The sequence below is a fragment of the Gymnoscopelus braueri genome (genome assembly GCF_963280865.1).
Source record: "Gymnoscopelus braueri genome assembly, chromosome: 17".
Classification (NCBI taxonomy): Eukaryota; Metazoa; Chordata; class Actinopteri; order Myctophiformes; family Myctophidae; genus Gymnoscopelus; species Gymnoscopelus braueri.
The window spans coordinates 29,025,170-29,049,822 of NC_137617.1; the positions used below are offsets into that span (position 1 = coordinate 29,025,170).

At 42.6% G+C, this 24,653-nt stretch overlaps 1 protein-coding gene across 1 annotated transcript; it reads left to right on the top strand.

Annotated features, from left to right (window-relative positions):
* Nucleotides 1-2,377: 2,377 nt before the first annotated feature.
* On the top strand, nucleotides 2,378-23,107 carry dusp3a (dual specificity phosphatase 3a). Its single transcript, XM_080454339.1, has 4 exons — nucleotides 2,378-2,728; nucleotides 2,947-3,056; nucleotides 13,372-13,604; nucleotides 21,689-23,107. The coding sequence occupies exons 1-4, from the start codon at nucleotides 2,657-2,659 to the stop codon at nucleotides 21,916-21,918; spliced, it is 645 nt and encodes a 214-aa protein (XP_080310465.1). The 5' UTR covers nucleotides 2,378-2,656; the 3' UTR covers nucleotides 21,919-23,107.
* The last annotated feature ends 1,546 nt before the right edge of the window (nucleotides 23,108-24,653 follow it).

Below are 24,653 nucleotides of genomic sequence, written 5' to 3' on the forward strand. Positions count from 1 at the left end.
CCCATTGGAAGCTACAGCCTTAGAACTTTTATAACTCATTAATTATTCACTGTATGGTTCATGCCTGTTTCATGTCTAAGTCTGCTATAGCTGCATTATTCATTATTGTACATATTAAATTAGTACCTGTGTGTGTCATGGTGGTCTAAATGTTGTAAAACATTCCCTTGACATTACACAACAATAGTGAACACCGGTTTGTATCTATGAGCCATGCATTGAATACCCCACATTTCTGTGAGAGGCTGACATGTTCTCAGACCAAAATATGATGATATACATGTGCATGGTTTAGAATATTAAAAAAATAATAAAAATCATGTATTTTTCTATTTTCTGTTTGTAAAACATTTATATAGCGGTATACGAGTTTAGTTCATTATTAATCATTAATTAAGCGTTAATTACATGTATGAATTGAACATTGAAAATTCAAGTGTAAAGTCCGGTCAAATATCCATTGAGTTTAATGGCATGAAAAGTATTCTGTAACCAGTGGGAGGTGAAATAGCGTAGGCCATTCATGAGAACTGCAGAGTTGTCAATACTTCTGCATTGGCCTCATTTCCAGCGGGTGAATGCTTGCCGCCTGGTTCAGCACCATGGATAGCTCAGGTCAGGGTGTGTTCAGCACCATGGATAGCTCAGGCCAGGGTGTGTTCAGCACCATGGATAGCTCAGGTCAGGGTGTGTTCAGCACCATGGATAGATCAGGTCAGGGTGTGTTCAGCACCATGGATAGATCAGGTCAGGGTGTGTTCAACACAAGGGCCCAGCTTCCGGCTTTGAAATTGAGTCTATATAGGAAGTAAAAGTTCATATAAATGGCCTGTAAGTTTGCTGTTTTACCCCTGCTGGTGTCAAAAAGAATTTTTCTCCATTCAAGTGGGTGGGTTTTTGACAAACTTTGGACTTGCTTTACTTACTTTAATAAACATTGTCATAAATACTTTATGCTTCCAGACGCTAGTTTAAAGACTTCTTTCAATCACCATGATATGCGTTTTGGTAAATTATGGGTCCCATTCATTTAAAAATGTATGATAAAGTAGGGTATGCACTAGGAGGGGCGGGATGATATGATTGACAAGCTACACAACCAATAGCATTCATTCCCCGCCCCCACTCTTGATTGACAAGCTACCCAAGCATTAATTTCCGGTGTCATAGGACATGACGTGATATGACACGATATAGAAAGATGGCGGATTTGAAATTGCTGAAAAATAGGCTTCATTTAGGTCTGTAGAAACAAATGGTGTCACTTTGTCCATTCTTTTTACTGTCTATGGTTCAGCACCATGGATAGATCAGGTCAGGTGTGTTCAGCTCCATGGACAGCTAAGGTCAGGTCAAAAACTAGAAAGAGCGCCCTGCAGCCAGTTGGTCCCATCCTACCTTTGGAGACAATTCTCGCACTACATGGTGTGCCTCGAGGAGGTGAACGGATAAATAAAGGACGCTTCTCTAATTATGAGTGTAAGATAAGATATGTGTGCTGTGAAAACAGGAATGTCAATGGAAGTATAGGACAGGCCGTTGGGGAAACACTCTCTTCCTCCGACCTTGATCCCATAGCCCGAGGGACAGTCAAGCTGTGATTGACAGGTTGTCATGCAATCTTGTTGTGAATGTACTTTGTACATTGTTGTAAACTTACAACACACCCTGACATTTGGATAATAACTTGTGTGTGTGCGTACATGCGTGTGTGTGTGTATGTATGTATGTATGTAGGCTATGTGTGAGTAGGTGTGTGTGTGTGTGTGTGTGTGTGTGTGTGTGTGTGTGTGTGTGTGTGTGTGTGTGTGTGTGTGTGTGTGTGTGCAGCGCGTGCGTGCGTGCGTGCGTGCGTGTGTGAGAGAGAGAGAGAGAGAGAGAGAGAGAGAGAGAGAGAGAGAGAGAGAGAGAGAGAGCACGTGCCCACAAAGTGGGCAATATGGCTAAACTAGTTTTGAAACAACAGTTAATGTTGAAGACAGCCATCAGCTAAAAGATCTCCCAAACATACAGATTGTCCTTGTGCTGTCCAAGAGGATTATTAATATCGGTCACACACTTTTGTGTCTCTTCGAAACGCTCATGTGGAAATCAGATGTCACATTTTACGTTGGCTGCCTGGCCAACCGTTGACTACAAAGTTTGTTACGTTATGTTATGATGTTGTCAACGGTTGGCCAGGCAACCAATTAAACTATAGCCAATCACATCTCGACGCGTCTATCCGGGCTATGGGATCTAGTCGCCACCCATCCCCTCCCTAATATCGGGCGGGTCGTTCGTCGCTGGTCCCTCCCCCCCCCCCACCACTTCCCTCCTTAATGTACAGTGTCTATCTACCGGGATAGGATCTGACTGTACAGTGTCTAATATCTATCAACCGGGGGAGGAGGATCCGTTTTTAGACTAATAGCCTACACACGACGACATGCTCGGAACAACAAGTGTGTGACACCGACTGACGATACAATCTAACTCTATGGATACAATGCTGCAGCAACGACGGAAACGGACACAACGACTCCGCCGGTTTCTTTAATTGGTAGTAGTAGCCTAATCAGACACTTGTTCGTATGCACGGTGAAAGAAGAGAGGAGTTATAAGAGTGTGTGTGAGAGAGAAAGTGAGTGGGTGTGAGAGGGAGAGAGAGAGAGCCATGAAGAAACTGAGTCCCGCGAAGCATGCACCAGTGGCGGTGGAGGTCCCCGCGTCGCCGCCAGACAACCAGGTCTATTTTAAGCTTTAATTGGCTATTCAAAAATAGCAGATCTACAAGCTCATAGCGCGGCACCGAGTGCCGCGCTACGAGCTTGTAGATCTGCTATTTTAGAAAAATCGTGACAATTTGTGCAAATCTTTTGAATGTATGTTATGTTCTTTTAAAGCGAACATTTCTAACTCCAACATTTGTTTCTGGGGGTCCATCCATCCATGGTTCACTTCCAGCTGGTCAACGTGCAGCAGCTCAACGAGCTGCTGATCAACGGCAGTGGCTTCTACAGCCTGCCGACGCAACACTCCAACGAGGTCTACCCCAGGATCTACGTCGGCAACGCGTAAGTATACATAGTTATACAGTCCCTGGCCGCGTGTATGGTGGTGGTGATGTCCACTTCCATCAATGGACACACGCTGGCCTGACACAGTATATAGCTTGGATATATAAAAAAAAAGAAAGAAAAAAACTCTTCATCCATGTCAGAAGACAATGACAGGTGTCGCGTGTCATATACAGAAGCGTGATGGACCACTTATTATTAGTGACCTACTTTATTGTATGAGAATGATTTTGTTATCATTTGAGTCATCCCTACTAGAACGAATCAGACGACAACAGCCTGTTGTAAATCAAATATTCCGTTGTCCTCCTCTATAGGGCCTGTATTGTATCAACCTATATCACCAGGTAAGGCAGCGCAGCCCCGACGGTGGAACACGAGGCAAAAAAAACAACAACAATGATTTGATTATAGCCTAATAAGAAACAGCCTACACCTATTATCCTTTGACGATTAGAGAAAAAGCTTTCGTGACACCCCCCACGCTGGCGTGAAGGACGAAAGAGCACGTTTTGCCTCTCCATCGTTTTTCTTTCTTTTTCTTTCTTTTTTTATTTTCTCCCCCCCCTCCTATCGCCTTCACATTCTCCAGCCGTTCTTTCTCTGATATATCTATTCATCTATCTATTCTCTGATATATAGTAGGCTTTTAACAAGAGACTCTCGCAAATATTGGTGAATTGGAGATGGGCGGATGTCTTCGCAATACGATCAATTAAACATAATTGAATGAACGCGATATCTTAAAGGATTGTTGCATTGATTATAGACCTGTAGTAGTAGCTTGGCTAAAAATAGAACATTCTCTGTTTGACACCTTTGGCGACGCACGCAGGGCGACACAATCAATGGCCTGACATGCAGCGTCATTTTGGTAACACGTATGACTTAAATGCCCTTCAACAACACAGACTCACACAGTCACACTCACCAATCATTGGAGAATTGCCGAGATTTAACATGCATGCCACATGAGAAAGGAACACATTTTGGCATGTTTTCTCGTTTGTTAATCTCCCATCTAATGCAGTGTGGGAGTGGTGTCTTGGGGTGGAGGACAGGATTCAAACAGGTGTTGCTTTCATTGCAATCATTTCATTCCACAGTGTCACAAATTAGCAAAATATGAATTTCTTCATCTATTTAATCATATATCCTAAACTTTATTTAACCACGGAGAAAAAGAATCACACAGAGCTATGAAATCTCTTTTACAAGTGAGTCCTGGCCATATCAAGGACATCATTAATAGATGATTGTAAAGAAATGTAGAGCAGGTGTGCTTCCTCTGATTGCCTGCTGTGGCTGCTCAGCTACACACTCATAACTGAGTATAACAATAAAAAATAAAAAGCACATGAAAAAGGTTGGATATACTCCAAAGAATACAAAGTCTTGCCTGATGTAGTAGGAAAAAAATTGAATTCATATCTGAGGAAACGTTAAACTTTTGAATTCTCACTGCATCCAACCCAATATTAACACAGGCTAAATCAAATATGCTGAGTGCAGCCCTGACACACTCCAGTACTGACACACTCCAGTACACTTGAACTCAAGTTATTCTGGGGATAACATACAACGAAAATAGCAGATCTACAAGCTCACAACAACGCATATCGACGCACTGTGACCTTGTAGATCATATATTGTCCGCAAATATATTTAGTATCAAGCAAAAACAGGAGAGGGGGCCTAGTATAGAGTATAGGGGTTAAGTGGTTAATATGGTATATGTCTATAGGCCAAACCATAAATCCATGGTAGGCTGTGTAATGAACAAGTCGACTATAAGGGAATTTACAGCTCACCATTCCAGTAAGGCCAGTACCTGGTATGCTGGCGTCCACCAGATTGTGTGAGAAGAATGCAGTGCATGCATGCAGAAATATGCATGTACCTCACAAAGCCCTGTGTGAGTCTGTCCACCTGTTTGCTATGGTGAATTCAGATAATGTGTGACACGTTACCTGAATGATGAATACAGAAGGGGCATTCTGTATTCATCAAAGGCCCCTTTCATTCTTTTCTCACACCACATATCATGTCTCATTGTTTTTCTTCCTCCATGACTTGTTCATTCTTTCTTCCTTCCTCTTCCCTTTATCTGTTTTCCCCTGTCCTGACTCTCCTGGTGCCATTATCTGTAATAAGGTGTTGTAACATGTCATGTGTGGAGTGACTTACAGTATATGCATGCTGATAATATTTGATAATATTATAGATTTATTCCATAAATAAAGAATAAACCTGCCCAACTTGATAGTGTCAGGCCAATGCATCGATGCCTGGGACTATTGTAGCTGACAACCTTTGAAAAACTTTGGGTGAATTTTCTTATTGGTAAATGATTCTTTCACTTATGAAGTGACAGTCTTTGTAAACTGCATAACTCAGTAGCCCAGATCCCTGAAATAGTTTTCAAGTTTCAAGTTTTGGCAACTGTTGGTATATATACAATATGCAAAACAAATTATATTAAGGATATGTTTCAGATATGCTTACTTGAGCTCTAATGCCGTGTTGTAATGTTTCCAACCGAATACCTCTAATTCACTCATTATATCTATCTACAATCGGAAAACCTGCGCATGCGCCACTGAGAATTTGGCTGATTGTGCCTTGTGGCTGTGTCTGTGTCTGCCTGGATGCGCGCACACGAGCAACCCCAACAGGAGAGGACTCCCTCTTTCTTTGGTGTTTCGACCAGGTGGGCGTGGTTGCATCTTGAACCAACGACCGTGCACTGCTCTCTCTCTCTCTTTCCTTGGTGTTTCGACCAGTTTCCTTGGTGTTTCGACCAGCTGCTGCTAATTAATAGAAAGAAAGACCGGATTGGCGTCAACGCCCATTCACTGTGCGTACAATGCAACACCCTCACTCTCACAGACTGTCTGGATGTTTTTCTTTTTTCCCCCGTTCCATAACATAAAGCTATAGCGTGTGAAGTAGTTTCAACTAGGCTACCTGGCTACTTCTATTTCCAGTAATATTTCAAAATAAAACGTGTGTTGAATTATAACACATTCCAAGTGTAGATTTAAAAAACCTCTTATTTTGAAATGCACATTGCTTTGAAAGGAAACAGACTACTGGGGGCCGCTTGACTAACGTCAAGCCTACGTTCTTCTCACACTCCATGTTGGCTTGAGTAAAAAGTAAACAACACACGGACGTGGGACATTATGGAATATAAAGACTTTGGGACAAAAGTTCATATTTACCACCATGCTCTCTGAAACCAAGACAATGTGGGCCAATGGAACAAAAGTGTGTTCTCTTTCTTCATCTTTGCAGAAGGTGAGTAAGTAATTAATCTAATGCTGACAGTGGTGGAAAGTAACTAAGTACATGTACACAAGTACTGTACTCGAGTATAATTTTAAGGTATTTTTACTTGACTGTAGTAAGCATCACGGGTGAAATGGTTTTAGAGTATTTGGTAACGCTAACGTGGTTGTCATGGCTGAACCGGCTGTGCAAACACTTTGTCAACAATGAACGTTAGTGTGGCGAATGTTGTGTGTGGTGTTGATGTTTGTTGTGTGAAGCTGCAGAGTGTTTGTGTTGGAGCGCCTCAGTGCGGCTGCAGAGTTCATGTGCAACATCTTGCATGCGTGGCTGTGGCTTTACAGTTTTCCTTCGCCGTGTCTGCCAAGGGTCTCCAGGGACCCCTAAGGGGGGGGGTGGGTCCGCGGAACCCCTGGGTATTTTTATTTATTAATTTTTTTCCCCATGATTTTGTACCCCCAAACGATGTTTTCTTTTTGGGGGGGGGGGGGGGGGCGGACCCCCTGAGTTTTTTTTTTTTTTTGCTCAGGAGTTTGGCCAGCTATACGTGGCACGCAGGGGCTTCACTAACCGGGCCATGGCCCCACTGGCCCTCATGACACTACGCCAGTGATCTGCGCTGCGTGGGCGCTAGCCTTTCGGCCCGCATCGCGGGCCGAAATTCTAGTAACCATACAATGCAAGAACAAATCCATGATGCAACTTAGAAATGTACTGTCTCTGTCCAATCCATCACTTTACTTCACTCACTGCCAAGACAGTGCTGGAAGGGGGCGCCCAGGACAGAATGCAAGCACATTATCTCAGTGGTACAACAAAATCAATTTGAATATGCCACTCTAGCTGGCCAAGTCTCAAAACAGAGTGTCGGAAACCTTGTCCTTACACATGATGCAACAGACTTAAAGACTGCTGCCTGCATGCTGGTTTTCAAAATGTGTTATGTTAAAATAATGGTCAACGTCTTTTGTATCAGTTTAACATGTGGTTTATCACTTAAAGATTGCCTGTATAAATCCTCATACTAAAATCTGAGTTGGGAATGTAATTGGAGATGCCAGTAGCAGACTGGACTCGATAGAGTAATTGCTAATAAAATATGGATATTTGCAGCCCTATACATGGCTGAGCGATTTGCAACTGTCCCATCTACAAGCCTCTCTTGCCTATTCTTTTCTTAAGAACACCAGTGTGGCTGCCCCTGTGATAACATACAGATTCCAGAGTGACTTCAGATTATTAGTTCCCAGTTACTGTTAAGTGATTAAGGAAAGATTGGAGAACGAGGCGACGTCTTCGGTTCTCTGAGTTGAACACTTCTACTGAAACAGAGGCGGGCCTCACCCTTTTTGGTTCCTTTGTGGCCTGATAAACTCCATTGTCTCCTCGACTTCTATCACGCCATCCACAGTAACAGTGTTTGACATGTTGAGATCCTTCTGCAGTGAGGTTGCTAATATGTGATGTTAAGCGCACAGTGGTGCTTTAGCTTTTTTTCCCGCTGCCGCATCATGCCTATGGCAGGATGATATTTGAGTTGTATGGTAGCCCTACAGCCTACTAGCCTGGTAAACACCCCCTCCCTCCGGAAATCTCATGCATTGCATTGCATTTGGTTTCAGGAAGGAGGGTCTGGGATTGCTCACAGAGTAAAGCTGCCCGAACCGCTGCGCATACGAACCAATCAGCGGCTGCTAGGGGCGGGATCATCCAATCACCTGCCTAGTAGCTTGAAAAAATGAAACTCCGTCTGTCATCGATTCTGCGCCCGAAGTCTCAGATGCAAGTACGCTGTGAAACAAAATGTGTGTCGCAAGGTTCTTCCATTTGACGGAGTGAGGTTAACAGCCTACATTGTCTAGCTGTATCTGTGAGGGTGCTCTCGGCTACGCACTGAGTTGGCTGTAACCATTAACCAAAGCACAACATCTTACATTTACCTGGTTGTTTGAGGCATTTCCCAAGTGTGAATGTGTGTAATCTTTTAGGGAAGTGTGGCAGAGACAGATGTGGTATTGATTGATAATTAACTTAGGGTCTAGAGGCTATGCTTTGACCACGGTCTGGTCCAGAGAGGCGGGTCACTATGCTGCCTCAACCTTGAGCTGTTACAACATACATTTCCTGGATAGATGGCAGCATAATAAAACTGTCCATTGAAGATTAATGGGTTACACAGTTATACTTACTTATTGTACTGTGCAACCTTTTCAATTAAACAAAAGATACTCTTATTATAATCCCTGACTGGTATATTTTTGCACATAAATGTGTTTTTTCACAACTTCTCTGAATAAAATGTTTAGTTGTGTCTGCTCCCAACACTTGCGACAAAATGACATATACCGGTAATGTATTTATTGATGCAATTTGTTTCAAACTGAATTCTGGGAATTGCAGTTCTAACAGACCATACACAGACCAGAGGTGTGGTCTAAAGACTACTAAAATGAATAGAATACAGTTTGACTTTAACATAATATATTCTTTGGGTACCTGGCTGAGCAGCTACTTATTGCACTGATTGCATGGTCCTCCTTGTGAGGCCAAGGGGACCAGAATTGAATGATGGCTCTTGGCGTGTGTGTCTCTCCCTACCCCTCTACCCCCCTAAAATATATCTTTAACTTTAACCACTTAAATGGATATTTAACTTTCAAACATGTTTGGGGTCATTTTAATGTCTACTCTGGCTTTTGTGAGCACCCCAGACAGGTTTTAAGTTGCTGGATTCAGATTTAGATATTTGATATAAATTAATTAATAATCAGACACGACCCCTTCCTATACAAACCCATTATTGTAACTTCAAACTCCATTTTAACCATTGGTTCTGGTTACTGATATTGTCATTGTAATACGTGAGGGGGCCATGTTTTTTCAATTACTTTTTTTTTTCTTCCATGAGAAAAAAATAAATCCAAAAAGTAATTGAAAAAAAAAAGGCCCCTCACGTATTAGAAGGACAAAAACTGTCTGGGGTCCGGTATACTACATGCTTAAATTGTTATATCCCCACCCCTGTGTAGCATTTACGCCTTGAAGACAGGGCTTCTTGGTATAATTTGTGGCTATCTGCTGTATAATCTTGTTGAATAAAGACAGTCAATACTTTCCATTGGAGGAAGTAGAACATGAACTGTAACCTGCTCTGGCTGTGAAACCAGGTGGGTTGCAGTTCACACATGCAACTAATTAAGTCATTAAATTTGAGACACCTTACATCTATTGATGTATTTATGTATTGAATACATAATACATAACACCAAACTATGTCTATGTTGCAAAAGCTGTTGGGAAAGCTGTTTTTGAAGCTTCAAGCGGCAAGTCTCTGGAGAAAGAAATATCACCACCCTTTACCGCTTAGAACTGAATATTGATGGATGGGGTTGTGAGTCTGCGCTGACTGAGATGCTTTTATCTCAGCTCACTTTAGGCTTTATGGAAGCACTCTCTCGGGGTTCCAATCGCTTACTGTACTTCCTGTCATTAGGCAGGGCTTATTCATCCAGTGAAATTGAACAGTAGTGTTTCGCTTAGCTGGGCAGACCGGGGCCTATAGTGTCCAGGAATAGAACATAATTTTTCAGTCCTACATAAGTGTAGCGTTAGGGCCCGGGCACGGCAAAGTGTTTTATCCTCAGGTGTATTGGTCCTTTGTTTCCCCTGTGATCTGACTTCCTTCTGCAGAGTCGTGATCTCTATTTTAGTCTTTTAAGGTTCCCTTTTTTGATGACTGTTGCAGAGAACAGATCTTATGCAATTATGCATTTGACCTCTTTGTCTTCCAGCAGAACATTTCTTTATTTCAGTATTTCTCTCTATCTCTCCATCCCAGCGTTTGCCATAGGACACCTTATCAACTGTCGTCTATTCAATTCAATTCAATTTCATAGGGCCAAACCACAACAAATGTTATCACATGGCACTTTACATATAGAGCAGGTTAAGACCCATTTACAGAGACCCAACAATTCTGCCATAAGCAGGCACTTGGCAGAAGTGGCAAGGAAAAAAATATCCTTTAACGTGAAGAAACCTCAAACAGAACCTGGCTCTAGGTGGGCAGCCATCTGCCTTGACTGGTTGGGTTGAGAGAGAGAGAGAGAGAGAGAGAGAGAGAGAGAGAGAGAGAGAGAGAGAGAGAGAGAGAGAGAGAGAGAGATAAACAACAATAACAACTACATTAACGGTCCGCAGCCATAGTTCGTTGAAACTAAGGGTGCAACAGTCAATCGAAGTAATCAATTCAATCGATCATAACAAATAATCGCTAATTAAATAAACTAATCAATAAATGATACATCCCTATTGTGGACATGTCATTATAGGCGAAAAGTAAAAAAAAATGTAAAAACAAAAAAGATAAAGCTAAAGATAGCCGATCTACAAACCACAACACGTTGCATCGTGACGCTATTTTTACTATTTTTGCACTACACTTTTGTGCGACTAAATATAATTTATCAATTGATTGATGCAGTAAAAAAATATATAAAAAAACGCATCTCGATTATTCGATAAATCAAAAAAGTAATCAATAGAACAATCGCTAAGAAAATAATCGATAGTTGCAGTGCTAATGGAAACCCTCGTTCTGCAATCGTAATCCATGGAAGCCGTCAAGCCGCAGCACATTAGCACGTCCTATCACATTACTGAGCAAGTTACACCACATGATACACTAAATATGGACAGAAATCAAGTATTTTGCTAACCGTAACTCCTGAATAACGTCCAAAATCATTTGTAAACAGAAGGGTGAAAGTGCTGCCTGAAGTTGCGGTTGTTCGGTTTGAGGAACACTTGCTACTGTACTTAATAACTACTTAATAATTAATGTCTTGGGACTGCGGATAGCACTGCGAGGAGGCAGGAACAGGCCAGGTGAAGAGAGCTAGAGAGGCATTGGTTGATGCATACTGCATGTAGCCTGTGTGCAGTACATACATATAGTAAGGCCTGCAAACATCTACTACTGTACGTACATATGCTTCAAAAAGGGGTGGGCAATTAACCGAAAATATATCAAAACCAATATTTAGGACCAATAACCGACTTAATCTTGCTCATGTAGGTTTATTGATACATTGAGAAGCAGTTTTATATACATATACGTGTGTGTATATATAGATATAGATATAGATATAAATATAGATATAGACATAGACATAGACATAGACATAGACATAGATGTAGGTAGATATAGATAGAGATGTTAATTTCTTACGTATCAACATGATTTTTTAATAATCAACTAAATCTATTAGTTTGAACCACGTAACCCTGTATACTTCATTGTACGATGGTGGCGTAAAAACAGTGAAAATAGCTGATCTACAGCACAATGTGTTGTGAGCTTGTAGATCTGCTATTTTCAGTCGCGCGTGCGCGCAAGCGTGTGTGCCTGTGTGCCTGTGTGCGCCTGTGTGCCTGTGTGTGTCTGTCTGTCTGTCAGGTCTGTGTCTGTGTCTGTGTCTGTGTCTGTGTCTGTGTCTGTGTCTGTGCGTGTCGTGAGTTTGTATGAGAGAAAGAGTCTTGCGTAGCTGATCCAAGATCTCATGGAGTTCTGCATCTCTCCATCACCTTCTGAAGGAGCCCAGGGCCCTGCAGCTGACATGGAGACAGATGGGCTGCCTCCTCCCTCCAGCAGCCATAAAGCAAAGCGGGGGGCAAGGCTGGTCTTTATTAGTCTTGCGGAGCAGGCCAGATGACCTCCAGCAGTCCACAGGGACCCATCCAGGGTCACCTAGTCTTGACTCCCCTGCCTGATATAGACCTGAGAGTGTACCGGGAATTATGTAACCAAATCACTCTGAGCTATCGGTGTAAACTATGAGCATATTATTTGAAGACGTATGGGCTGCTGGGGCCTCATTTATAAAGCGTATATTGATTATAGATTCAGGTATGTGAGCATTACTAAAAATTAGGGATGTGCACAGTGACTAATTTCACTGTTGGTTGAAATATTAATTTGTATGCGATTAAATGATTAGTCTAAAATTAAGGAAATATAGCCAAAACGTAGTACATTTCAAATCTATAAGGCCGTAGAATGCATTAAAATGACCCACCCACCGTCTGCACTTGGCATCTGCCTGAATAAGGTCTATTGACCGAAACGTTGCCTAAATAAAGTTGCCCTTATTGTGCAAGTGTAGACGGTGTGTGGGACATTTTATTGTATTCTATACGTCTGATCCCTGCCTACGCACCTGCATGTCTCTGAGCTGATCAGGTGTGCATAAGACTTTGTTGAAATCTATACGGCCAAACATCATCCAAAGAAATCATTGTAAGATACATGCGTGCGCGTGAGCAAGTCCATCTGTATCCCGCTTATCCAGGGCCGCATTAACCGTGGAACTTAGTGGAACTTGTGTTCCACGGCCCGCAGCCTGCAGGGCCCTGTGAGAATGATAGACAGTTTAGACACACTGTAGTTATAGCAGAAACAGACTGTTGGAAAGGCTGTGCTGTGCCCTGTGTCTGTGCAGTGTGACTGTCAGCGCCGCTCGTGCTGGCGGTGGCACATGCACCGAACGCACGTGCAGTGCGCGTTCATTCGCTGGCCGCGCGAACGCACCCGATATTGTCCGATTAATGTTGAGGGGGGGCCTTTGATTTTGTGTTGTTCCACGGCCCTGAGGGGTCTTAATGCGGCCCTGCGCTTATCTCAAGAACCAATTGACCGATCTACCTCAAACTAAATTTGTATGAAAACAAGACCACAAATACTAGACAACTTACTGACAGTTGTTTTTATATTTCCTTCATATGTGTTTTTTAAACAGTAACTAATGTAAAGCTTTTAAAATGAAAGCAAATTTACTTATGTGACCAGACACGAAGACTAAAGATTTTTCAATGTACAGTAGGCCTACGGATGTATGGTATACATTGCTACTTAAACACCTTGAAAAGAGGACAGTAGTGTACAGGAGTGGCAGTTGTTTTCCATTGTCGTTGAGTGCTCTTCCATTCATCCCATACTTTGTATTGATCTTCCCATGTGCAGGTTCGTGGCACAGAATGTAATGCGTCTACAGAAGCTTGCCGTGACGCACATCCTCAACGTGGCGGAGGGCAACTCCTTTATGCACGTCAACACGAACGCAGAGTTCTACGCTGGCACGGGCATCACGTACCACGGTATCAAGGCCAACGACACGGAGAAGTTCAACCTCAGTGACTACTTCGAGGAGGGGGCTGACTTCATTGACAAGGCTTTGGCAGACAAAAATGGCAAAGGTGAATTTGGTGGGAAACCTTCATACTTTGTCAACCGACTGTAGAAATGTGTCAAATGTCTACCGAAAAGATTTAAAATATAAAGTTTTTGTCATACAGAGTAATCAGTTTGTTGGTTGACAAAGTATAAGCTTTTACAGCCCTGTTTGTAAGAACACACACTTTTTCTCTGTCTTTTCTTTCTTTCCTTATAAGTATAATGTATGCAGCTGTTATTTGGACTAAGCTATTGTGATGCTCTGGTGATGGGGTTGTAAGTGTTTTTCAGTGTGTATGGTTGTGATGGTGGGTTATGGTTGTCTTTAATTTAGATCAGTGGTTCTCAACCTTTTCTGGATCAGGGTCCACTTGAAAATCTCAAAAGTGTTCACGGCCCACACATCTAACCACTTCAGGTCTGATGGGTGGGTCGCGTATATTTATTATGGTTTGGCGATGAATTGGATCTGCTTTTAGGTACTCTGATGAAGCTTATCTCCCAACCATAGGGACTCCGAATCCCCCGTGCGAAATCAGCAGATCCAAAACGACACGTGGTAGCTGGGGTGGTGGAGGGTGAGCAGCAGTTAATACAAGGGCTTTAGGTGCTGCAGCACAGGGCACCAACCTTGGGGGAGGGGGGCACCAATGGGGTGGGCAAAAGTGAAAGAAGACTCAACTATCGCTGCAAGATCATCCACATTTTGAAGTAATGGCTGCTGAAGGACCACTAAAACGGTGAAACGTGTCCGTGAAGCGACAATCCCCCCCCCCCCCCCTGACTTAACGGCAGCAATGTTTTAGCAAGACAGTAGTGAGATGTGCAGCAGCTGTACCAAGCGCTCATTAGTGATCACTCAATCGATTGTGTTCCAGCTTGGATCAATGGCACTAACGTAATATACTTTATGTTCCTATTTATCGGTATCACAAAAAAAGATGTCTCTGTGTGGAGCTGTGTGTAGTCTGCCTTTTGTCTTTATTTTGTGGCTACAACAGTTAATCGAAATAATTGATGTAATCGATTATAAAAAAAAACATAATTTCATTTTTTGCTGTTGAAAGTTACAGGACACGGTGCATATGATGTGTGATATGAAATGTAAGCTTACCATGCTGTATAAACACAATCATTGTTTAGTTAACATCATCCATCCTATACTTTACAACTTTGCACACAAAAACATAAAAATAATAACAAAATGATAAAAAAAATATAATTAGAAAATATAATTGAAAAAAGTGACGGCCCTCTCATGCAATAGAAGGACAGTATCAGTCACCAGAACCAGGGAGTTGTGCTTTCAAACGTTTATATGCTGTGGTCTGGATCTTCCGTCAACTCAAAGAATGTGTTGTGTGTTTGAAAGGTGACAGATCTGGGAACTGACCTCAGAAATCACTATCGCTATCTTTATGCAAATTGTACGTGCTATCTGCTTTTATCATGAGTTACTTTTGTGGTTGTTTGAGTCTGGGGTAGCAGGAGTTAATGTCCTAGGCTTGTTATGCTGGCATAAGAATGTACGTATGAATAGAAAGGAGACTGGGGTCTATACAAAATTCAAAGCCTCTCAAAGAGAAGATCAGAAGAACCTGATGTCTGTGTCACTACACAAGCTTCACAGTACTTTGTTCCCACCAGTTGTGACATGAAACTGAGACAGATTTTCTTCTTGTTGCTCGTCTTCAAAAGACAAGCTTAAAAAGAGCACCAGACTCCTTCAGGGCAGAAGATGTACAGGGAGCTTTAGAGGTACAAGCTTTTGGATCTAACAAAGGGAAAGACACAGTCCTGAATATCGTCGCTCTCGGGCATTTAAACTTTTAATGTTTTTTGATAAATTGATGCCTTACTTCATCATGCAAGAGTGTCGTACAAAAATAGTGAAAATAGCAGATCTACATCTACAACTTGTAGACACACTTTTTTCACTATTTTTAAATGTTTTTTAATTAACCCATTAAAAGCGGGAAAGCATTTGTGTCATTTTAGATCTGAGCTAAAAAGCATAATTTTATGCTTTGACTATTCAAGAAAAGCAGATATATAAGCTCACAGCATGTCACTTTGTGCTGCGCTGTGAGCTTGTAGATCTGCAATTTTTGAAAAATCGTGAAAATGTTAGCAAATCTTTTGATATATAAATTCTTTAAAGAAAACATTTTAACTCAAATCTTTGCTTCTGAGGATCCCTGGAACAAAATATTTTGAGATGGGGGTCAGTGGCCAAATACATATAATTTTGGGTGCTCCTTGACATGAAAAAGTTTGAGTACCACTGATATGTACCAGCAACATAAACGTTAGGATTTAGAAGACATTTTGAAGAATCGGCCTCAGGTCTTAATGGGCAGATTAATGATCAAGAAGGAATGGTTTTGGACATACAAGGTTTCCACTGAACGTGTCTCAGGCTAAATCTGACACACTCCTGAGCCCTGACACACATTCTGTTATTATGAGATCACGTCCCAGTTGAGTCAAGACAATTTCACCAGTGTTGGACCGTACCTAAATCCAGTTTCTGGGTTAGTGTGAGGTAAACAAGTACTAATGGTGGCATTATGGTTTGGAGACAACAGGTCGATGACACATATCATGTGCTGGTGACGTGTTGAGGTTGATTTCTGGCTCATGACAGGTATCTCATGATCTGTCATCTCTCTCTCGCTCGCTCTCTCTCTCTCTCTCTCTCTCTCTCTCTCTCTCTCTCTCTCTCTCTCTCTCTCTCTCTCTCTCTCTCTCTCTCTCTCTCTGTCTCTCTCTCACTCTGTCTCTCTCTCTCTCCCTGTCTCTCTCGCTCTCTCTCTCTCTCTCTCTCTCTCTCTCTCTGTCTCTCTCTATCTGTAACACACATGGGCAACATATGTTCTGATGGCCAGAACCGTTTCTTTGACCATCTCAATCTGGTCCACAAATCCTCAAATTAAAACAAAATGCAGGTGGGTTTTAATCATTGGTAACGCAAAACGCGTTACGTTTCTCAGAAGGTAATCCTGTAACTTAACGAGTTACTTTTCAAAGTAACGTTACCCAGCACCACTGTGTTTCGAGTTTAAATTCAATTGTCCAATGTTTGGCCCTTTATCGAAAGTCACTATCTTTCCCATTTTTCCTGTCACCCTCAGCTGTCACAATGTCCTTAGAGCACTCCAAAAAGATAGGAAAATAGCATGAATCATAGCAGGCGCGCGGGAAGTCGTTAATACCTAGGGGGGCTGTGCGTCGGGGGGGACTCCTCGCGCCCCGCGCGCGATTTTTTTTGCGATTTTTTTTGGGGGTTTTCTGTGTTTTTCCCCACACAAAAAGGCAGAAAGACAGTGTAAACACCAGGTTGAAGTTCATCCATGACCGTAACAGACTGCTATGATCCATAAAATATATATTATAAAAAATAAAATAAAATAACATTTTTTTTTTTTTTTTTTTTTTCTTCCCATCACCAGGGGGGCTGCTCCCATCACCAGGGGGGCTGCAGCCCCCATAGCCCCCCCCTTCCCGCGCCACTGAATCATAGTGTTTTTAATCACTTTCAACCCTGTGTGTCCCTATTTTGGGAAAGTAAGTACTGTAGTACCCAAAGTCTTACTTTCAGAAATAGAGAAAATGGCTGATCTACAAGCTTGCAGAGAAGCTATTTCCACCGTTGTATGACAAAGTATAAAATAGGGCTTAAGTGATTCAATTATTAATTTTGACGCACCTGTGATTTATTATACAATACATTGCAGAGAGACCAAGCAGCGTGCCAGTCTTGAACACGCAACAGACACTTCTAAGTGACTGTGGGCGTCCATCATCAATCTCATTCAGTTGATGAAATGATCGAAATGTGGAGGTGATTAGTTTAACCAAAACAATATACACATTGGTGGTAAAAACATGCCAAGAAGATCGATTCCTCAAAGCTGCAGCCCCGTTTAAACCAATTAAACCCTTAGTTGACCGGAGCCCTCCGGGGGTCTACACTAGGGCCCCTCCTGTTTTCCCCTTTACACTAAATATCATTGCAGAAAATAGCTGATGCGTTGTGAGCTTGTAGATCTGCTATTTCTTGCCGAATGTTCGGCCCCCAGAATAGGAACACGAGGGTTCATGTGGGTAATCGACCCCCTCCGTTAGCCCTCCCAGGTCCTCAGACAGAAGCCCCCCTTCGCCTTACAAAGATAAAGAGTAACAATCCTTCTTCATCTCTACCAGAGCTAGAACCCCAGGGGCCACACTCCCAAATTTACTCAAGAGTGTTGACACACCAGAGGGACACGTTTAATTGGTTGGTCCTGAACCCTGTGTTTTATGGCAATGGATTTAATGTCCTCTCTGACACAGAGGAGCAATTATAAAGCATCTTAATTCCCAGGCAATTTGGCAGAGGCGCCCCAACACCCACGGTAAATCAGTGGCGATGGGCTACAGTAACGAGAGGAGAGGAGAGGAGAGGAGAGGAGAGGAGAGGAGAGGAGAGGAGAGGAGAGGAGAGGAGAGGAAAGGAAACAACGTTACTAATTAGACTCTGCCCAATCTTCCTATACACAGTTAAAATCCTATTTAACCCATTCAATCCGGGAATGCATCTGTGTCATTTTAGATTTCTTTGGCAATTTTTTTTAAATTGTGAACATTTGTGCAAATCTTTGAATATATATGTATATTTTTAACTCAAATCTTTGCTTCTGGGGGTCCCTGGAACAAAATATTTTGAGATGGGGGGTCCGTGGACAAATACATATCATTTTGGGTGGTCCTTGACATGAAAAAAGTTTGAGAACCACTGATATTATAGCAACATAAGTTAAAAACTGTTAGGATTTAGAAGACATTTGTAGAATCCCCAGAAGCAAAGATAGATTTAAGTTGAAAATGTATATCTGCTATTTTTGTCATTTTACGTCATTCTGGGTTATTTTGCACAATTCCCCTGGATTTCACGGCAAGACCTCTTTTAGAACAGAAACCTGAGAATTAAAAACCTGAAAACCTTCCGGTGACGAAAAACCTAGCATCCCTGGGGACAAACACTGCAGACGTCAGATTTCAACATTTTGGATGTGCCTGCCAGAATATGGAGTTAAACACCTGCAGAGAGGCCAAGTGTGACTATGAATAGCTCTCCCTGCATGCGTTCTGGCAATCTAGCAGGTAGTTACAAATGGCAAGGTGCATTCCTCCTGGGGTGTGGGCTATATTCCATAATGAATGTTTGAGTTTGAGGGGGGGGGGGGGGGCTGGAGGTGGGGAGTGGACACACACAGATTTTGTCATTTTACGTCATTCTGGGTTATTTTGCACAATTCCCCTGGATTTCACGGCAAGACCTCTTTTAGAACAGAAACCTGAGAATTAAAAACCTGAAAACCTTCCGGTGACGAAAAACCTTAGCCTGGTAAAACCCTCCCTCCGGAAATCTCAATTCCATTTCATTTCATGAAATGGAATTGAGATTTCCGGAGGGAGGGTTTACCAGGCTAGAAAAACCTAGCATTCCTGGGGACAAACACTGCAGACGTCAGATTTCAACATTTTGGATGTGCCTGCCAGAATATGGAGTTAAACACCTGCAGAGAGGCCAAGTGTGACTATGAATAGCTCTCCCTGCATGCGTTCTGGCAATCTAGCAGGTAGTTACAAATGGTAAGGTGCATTCCTCCTGGGGTGTGGGCTATATTCCATAATGAATGTTTGAGTTTGAGGGGGGGGGGGGGCTGGAGGTGGGGAGCGGACACACACAGATACACACACACACACAGTTTAACAATTTATTTATGTCCTCCACACACAGGGAAAGCATACAGGGACACAAATATTTTAGGTGCAGCTAGAGGTTACATTCAAACTCATGGATATATGTCCTCATGATACAACACGCGTGAAACTCAGCACTCCATGGGCACAAGTAGCGGCGGCACTGCCATACATGGCAGCAGAGACAGCACAATACTTGTGCCAGCCTTTCTGCCTTCGTCTTTGGGCATCCCAAGTTGTCGAAACCCTCCAACAACCAGTTCGTGGGTATGTCCTAGGCTGGGTCACCAGAGGAAACAAAGTTCTTAGTCTTGCACTGCTGCTTGGTGTTAAAGCGTTCTCTGTTGTTGTTCTCATGGGCCTGGAAGTCCCACCTGGACGTTAGGTAGCGTCGGCTGTTGGTAGATTCCATGAGTAGTGCCTTCTTGTATGCAAGCTACATTGTCCACAGAAGTTGCAAATGCATCCACTGCACCTACTACATTGACGATGGTAGTTACAGTACAACGGGGCAGTTTAACGTCATGCCCAGGACAACAGAAAACAGAAGACAAACACATCAGCATGGCTCCTGAGTCCTGACACAGCAACGCAGTGTCCATTCCAGAGCAGCCCTGTTCGCCTGGCCGTCTAATTTTAGACATCAATATAATAGTCTGGATTTAAAAGGAGCTGGTGATGTGTTGATTCTGATGGGTATCACCCCCACCCCCATGCCCCCCCCCCCCCCCCCCCATGCACGCACGCACACACACACACACACACACACACACACACACACACACACACACACACACACACACACACACACACACACACACACACACACACACACACACACACACACACACACACACACACACACAAAAAAAAGCATTCCTGTTCACTGTCACCCAACCCACACACACGCGGTCCCCAGGAAGAGTTTGAAGTTCATCACCACCCCCCCCCCCCCACGCCTCTCTTTCTGTTCCCACAGATTATGATTCACAGACACGCACCTGCATGGCAGATTGCACGTAGTGGGCAGGATGTGGCACTAGTTGCGTCGAAACTAAGTAATTTGACATGGCCTAGTGCAGTGGCCTAGTGCAGAGTTTCCCAACCTGGGGTCTGGGCAGGGTGGTGGGTGGGGGGCAACTTTCTGCCTGTATGTTTTCAATGTGATATCAGTCCAACTTGTCATGCAGAATCTATTATCCTGTAACTTTAACATAGCTAACTCCCACATATAAGATAATTGTGAAGCTCAGGATGGTCCTGCTGGTGTTCAGTAGGCTACATGGCGGCCTTAAGGGACACATCCTCCCTAAAACACTTTATCACAGCATGATTAAAGGCTGATATTGGTGTATTTTTCTCATGTCTAATCAGGGTTTCCACCAGGCATTTCTTTTGGCCAGATAAGATTTAATTTCTCCGGTCAAATGTTAAATTTGCCGCCCATAAAAGTCATATAAGTCACATTATGTGTGTGCGTGTTTGCAGATACGTGCATGTGCACCACCCAACTGATCGCTGCACCTCATTACTGTAGCGCAGCACCTCTTTCAACAACATGGATGCACTGCACTCTTCCTGCTGTTTATCCATAGTTTCATAAAGTATTATTTATCTACTCCATCATGCAGGGGTGGCGCTTGCCAAAAAGAACAGAAAGTAGTCAGGACGGGAGAATCATATATCTACAAGCTATGAATAGATCTACAAGCTGTAGGCTTGTAGATCTGCTCTTTTTGGTATGTGACAACGACATACAGTGACAGGATTTTGGTTCGTATCATATTGTAATATCGTGATGTAATATGTGTTTAAAAAAAATCTCAAACATTGTCAGGAAATGTTATCATAATCCGTCGCATTGCGACACGTTGTGAGCTTGTAGATCTGCAATTTGAAAATGATATTATCGATGTTGTTGTCACAATATTGATATGGAGATATTAATATTGTACCTGGGGGGGACAGGGCCTTCTCTATTGCTGCCCCTTCTCTCTGGAATGCACTCCCCAACCTCATAAAAAATGCCCCCTCCCTTCAAAACCCACCTCTTCGGGAAAGCTTCTCCCAGCTGAGGTCTAGTTTAGGATGTCTCCCCAACCCATGCTTAACATTTTATCGATGTTAATCTAGCACTTATGTCTGTATTGTTTCCGTTGTTTCTTATTAAAGTAGGTTCCTTCCTTTTCTTTATGTAAAGCGACTTTGGGTACTTAGAAAAGCGCTATATAAATCTGAGCTATTATTATTATTATTATCATTATTGTATCTGGTCAAAACTATATTATTTGATATATTTGCTTTTGTCCATATGGTCCAGCCCTAATATTGATGTACAGTATGTCTCTGTGTCCTCCAGGGAAGGTGTACGTGCACTGCAGGGAAGGATACAGCCGCTCGCCCACCATGGTGGTGGCTTACCTCATGCAGCGTCACGGGATGCACGCCCGGGCGGCCCTGGCCACCGTGAAACACAAGCGGGAGATCGGCCCCAATGACGGCTTCCTCCGCCAACTGTGCCAGCTCAACGACAAGCTGGCTAAGGAGGGCAAGCTCAACGGGGAGGTGGGCAAGCTAAAGACCAAATAACCCCCTCTCTCCCAGTCCTGACCAGACCAGCACAACACTCACTGGACACGATTGGTAGACAGAAACAACGTGCAATGTGAATGTATTGGTCTCTCTCACAGTGTAACACACACACACACACACACACACACACACACACACACACACACGCACACTGTAAGTGTACTGTACACATGTGCATACATGCACATAACCACAAATACAATCTGCCAACCACACGAATGGACACCACGGGTCCATTGTTTTTGTATTTTGCAGTATGGTCCATCTATCTGCCTCTACCTGCTCCTTAACACAGGATCAGAGTGTGACCTCAATACTAAAACACCATTCCCTTTTCTGACTCCATTCCACATGGGCATCTCCTCAGACACGCCACCACTGGTATCCCAAGCACTCCAGATTACTGCCGATGTCATTTTTCTTGACGTGAGCTACTTAAGAAGCCTTCTGCAGGTCGAACCAGACAGGTTCTGTGCTCCGCTTTACGAGTGCAGCGAGTCCAAAACGGTGATACACAACAGTAGATAATAGCACAATCATTCCATAGTTTCCCACTGCCGGGGAATGTTTTATGAAGCGACAAAGTTGTCACAATGCCAGCAGAAGTGCTCCTGAAAGTCTTACAATAACAGAGATAATATGCTTGGATAGTAAAATGTTGAAAGACTTACATACAAGCGGAGGTTCACTTGATGTGAGAATCAAAGAATCAATTAAGAAGTAAACAAAAACAGTCAGACATCATACAAAAAGTAGTGACAAAACAAAACGTCCTGTAAAAATGATTTGACAGAGACAAAAGTTCAAACATTCCATGAAAACAGAAAAGATGCCAGGGTTTTGTTTGCCCACTTGACTGTTTTTTAGCTAACTTATATATCTTGCCAGAAACAAGGTGTTCAAGAATGTGCTACGACTTGTACACATTTGCTCGCATTTAAATAAGCAAACTCTATGCAGAATCTTCCGTTGGCACTCTTGACTCTGCCACCTGGTGTTAGCATTGTAATGCATCGCCAGGAATTGGACACCGGACCACTTTCTGTATCAAGAAAGGCACACTAGCCATGCCACAGTTATCTACTGCCAAATCCATGATACAGCCATACAGTGAATATCCAGTATCACCATTCAAACAACACACACACACACACACACACACACACACACACACACACACACACACACACACACACACACACACACACACACACACACACACACACACACACACACACACACACACACACACACACACACACACACACACACACACACACACACACACACACACACACACACACACCCTGCCACTTGCCTTGCTCTCAAGTGTATGGGCCGCAACCACATACGATGCCTGGCTTTATGCACATCACTAGGTCAAACCACAAGGCCTTTTATTTGTCTGTTTTAGTACATTGCAATATATGTCAATACTCCCATCCGCCCAGTAGAATGTAATGATCTGATCTAGATATGCTAGTGCTTTATTTTCCATATCACTTCATGGGCTGTTGTAGACAGCCCATGAAGACATAAGGTAGACATAAGGTAGTTTATTAAAAATATGTTTCTGTAAACTATAACTAGACGGAACACCATACTGCACATGGAGTTCAAGTTCACTTCTTACTAGAGGTGTTCCCCTTTGGGATTAGTTCTCGTCCCACTCTAGAGTAGACCCTCTGTATAGCCAGAAGAGTACTGTCTAACTTTGATCACTGTTCCACTTAGCAGTGGTGGACTAGTACATTTGGGATGAACAAGGAAAAAGAATGAGAACAACAAAGAGAGAGAGAGTCATAGAGAGGGAGAGAAAATGGAAATAGGGGAGAGAGGAAACAGAGAGGAAGGAAGACAGGAGAAGACGAGCGGAACACAGGGAGAGAGAGAAAGAGAGGCAGAACTCTTTAGCCGGACGCCAACCAGCGTCACTTCAATTTGCACAACGGCGAATGCAGCTAGTAGTGTGTCCACTATGTCCCCACTATGTCAAATTGCATAGCAGTCACATTCACACTCTCACGCTACTAGTAGGGTAAATTAAACACTTCAAATAGGTTAGGTCATGTCATTATTTAACAGCACTATTTATTCCTCCTTTGATCTCTATAGCTATATGCATATTAATATATACATGTATATAGTATACATATAATTATGTGTTGACATATATGAATGTATGAGCAATGCGTTTATAGTGTGTAGCTAGCTATTGTTAGTACATGTCTTAGTCCTTATATATTCACTATGTGTGTATATGATATCATCATATAATAACCAAATTGTCATGGCTCTCTTGTGTGAACACCCCCGTTCCCTTTTATGTGTAACACTGAGTTAATTTACATGTACGGTAATTTTGCTATACAATATTAATTTTGCAATAACATTGCAATATTATCTTGAATGATATTGCAATGTTTTGCAATACTATTCAGGATTAGTGGAATTTTGCCTGGATTAACTCATATCCTAATGTGTGTCCAAATGTTTTGTCAGTATTGTCTGTAATGCCTCAAAACACATTATCCAGTATTATAGATTGTTGTTGTTGAGATCTGTGTAAGGCAAGATTTCATGGTCCTAACTGGAATACTGTGCTACTGTACTGCATATCTACAGTATGTGGATATACATGACTTAGGCCTAAATATGATTATACACAGTTTTGAGCTAGTATCTGTAATGCTTTGTGCATGTAAACATATTCGTGGTTATGCTCCATCGCC

Excerpts from the sequence above, each read along its gene's own strand:
- dusp3a (XM_080454339.1), top strand. The coding sequence starts at position 2,657 with ATGAAGAAACTGAGTCCCGCGAAGCATGCACCAGTGGCGGTGGAGGTC. Across the intron at positions 2,729-2,946 it reads CGTCGCCGCCAGACAACCAG|CTGGTCAACGTGCAGCAGCT; the intron begins GTCTATTTTAAG and ends GTTCACTTCCAG. Across the intron at positions 3,057-13,371 it reads AGGATCTACGTCGGCAACGC|GTTCGTGGCACAGAATGTAA; the intron begins GTAAGTATACAT and ends TCCCATGTGCAG.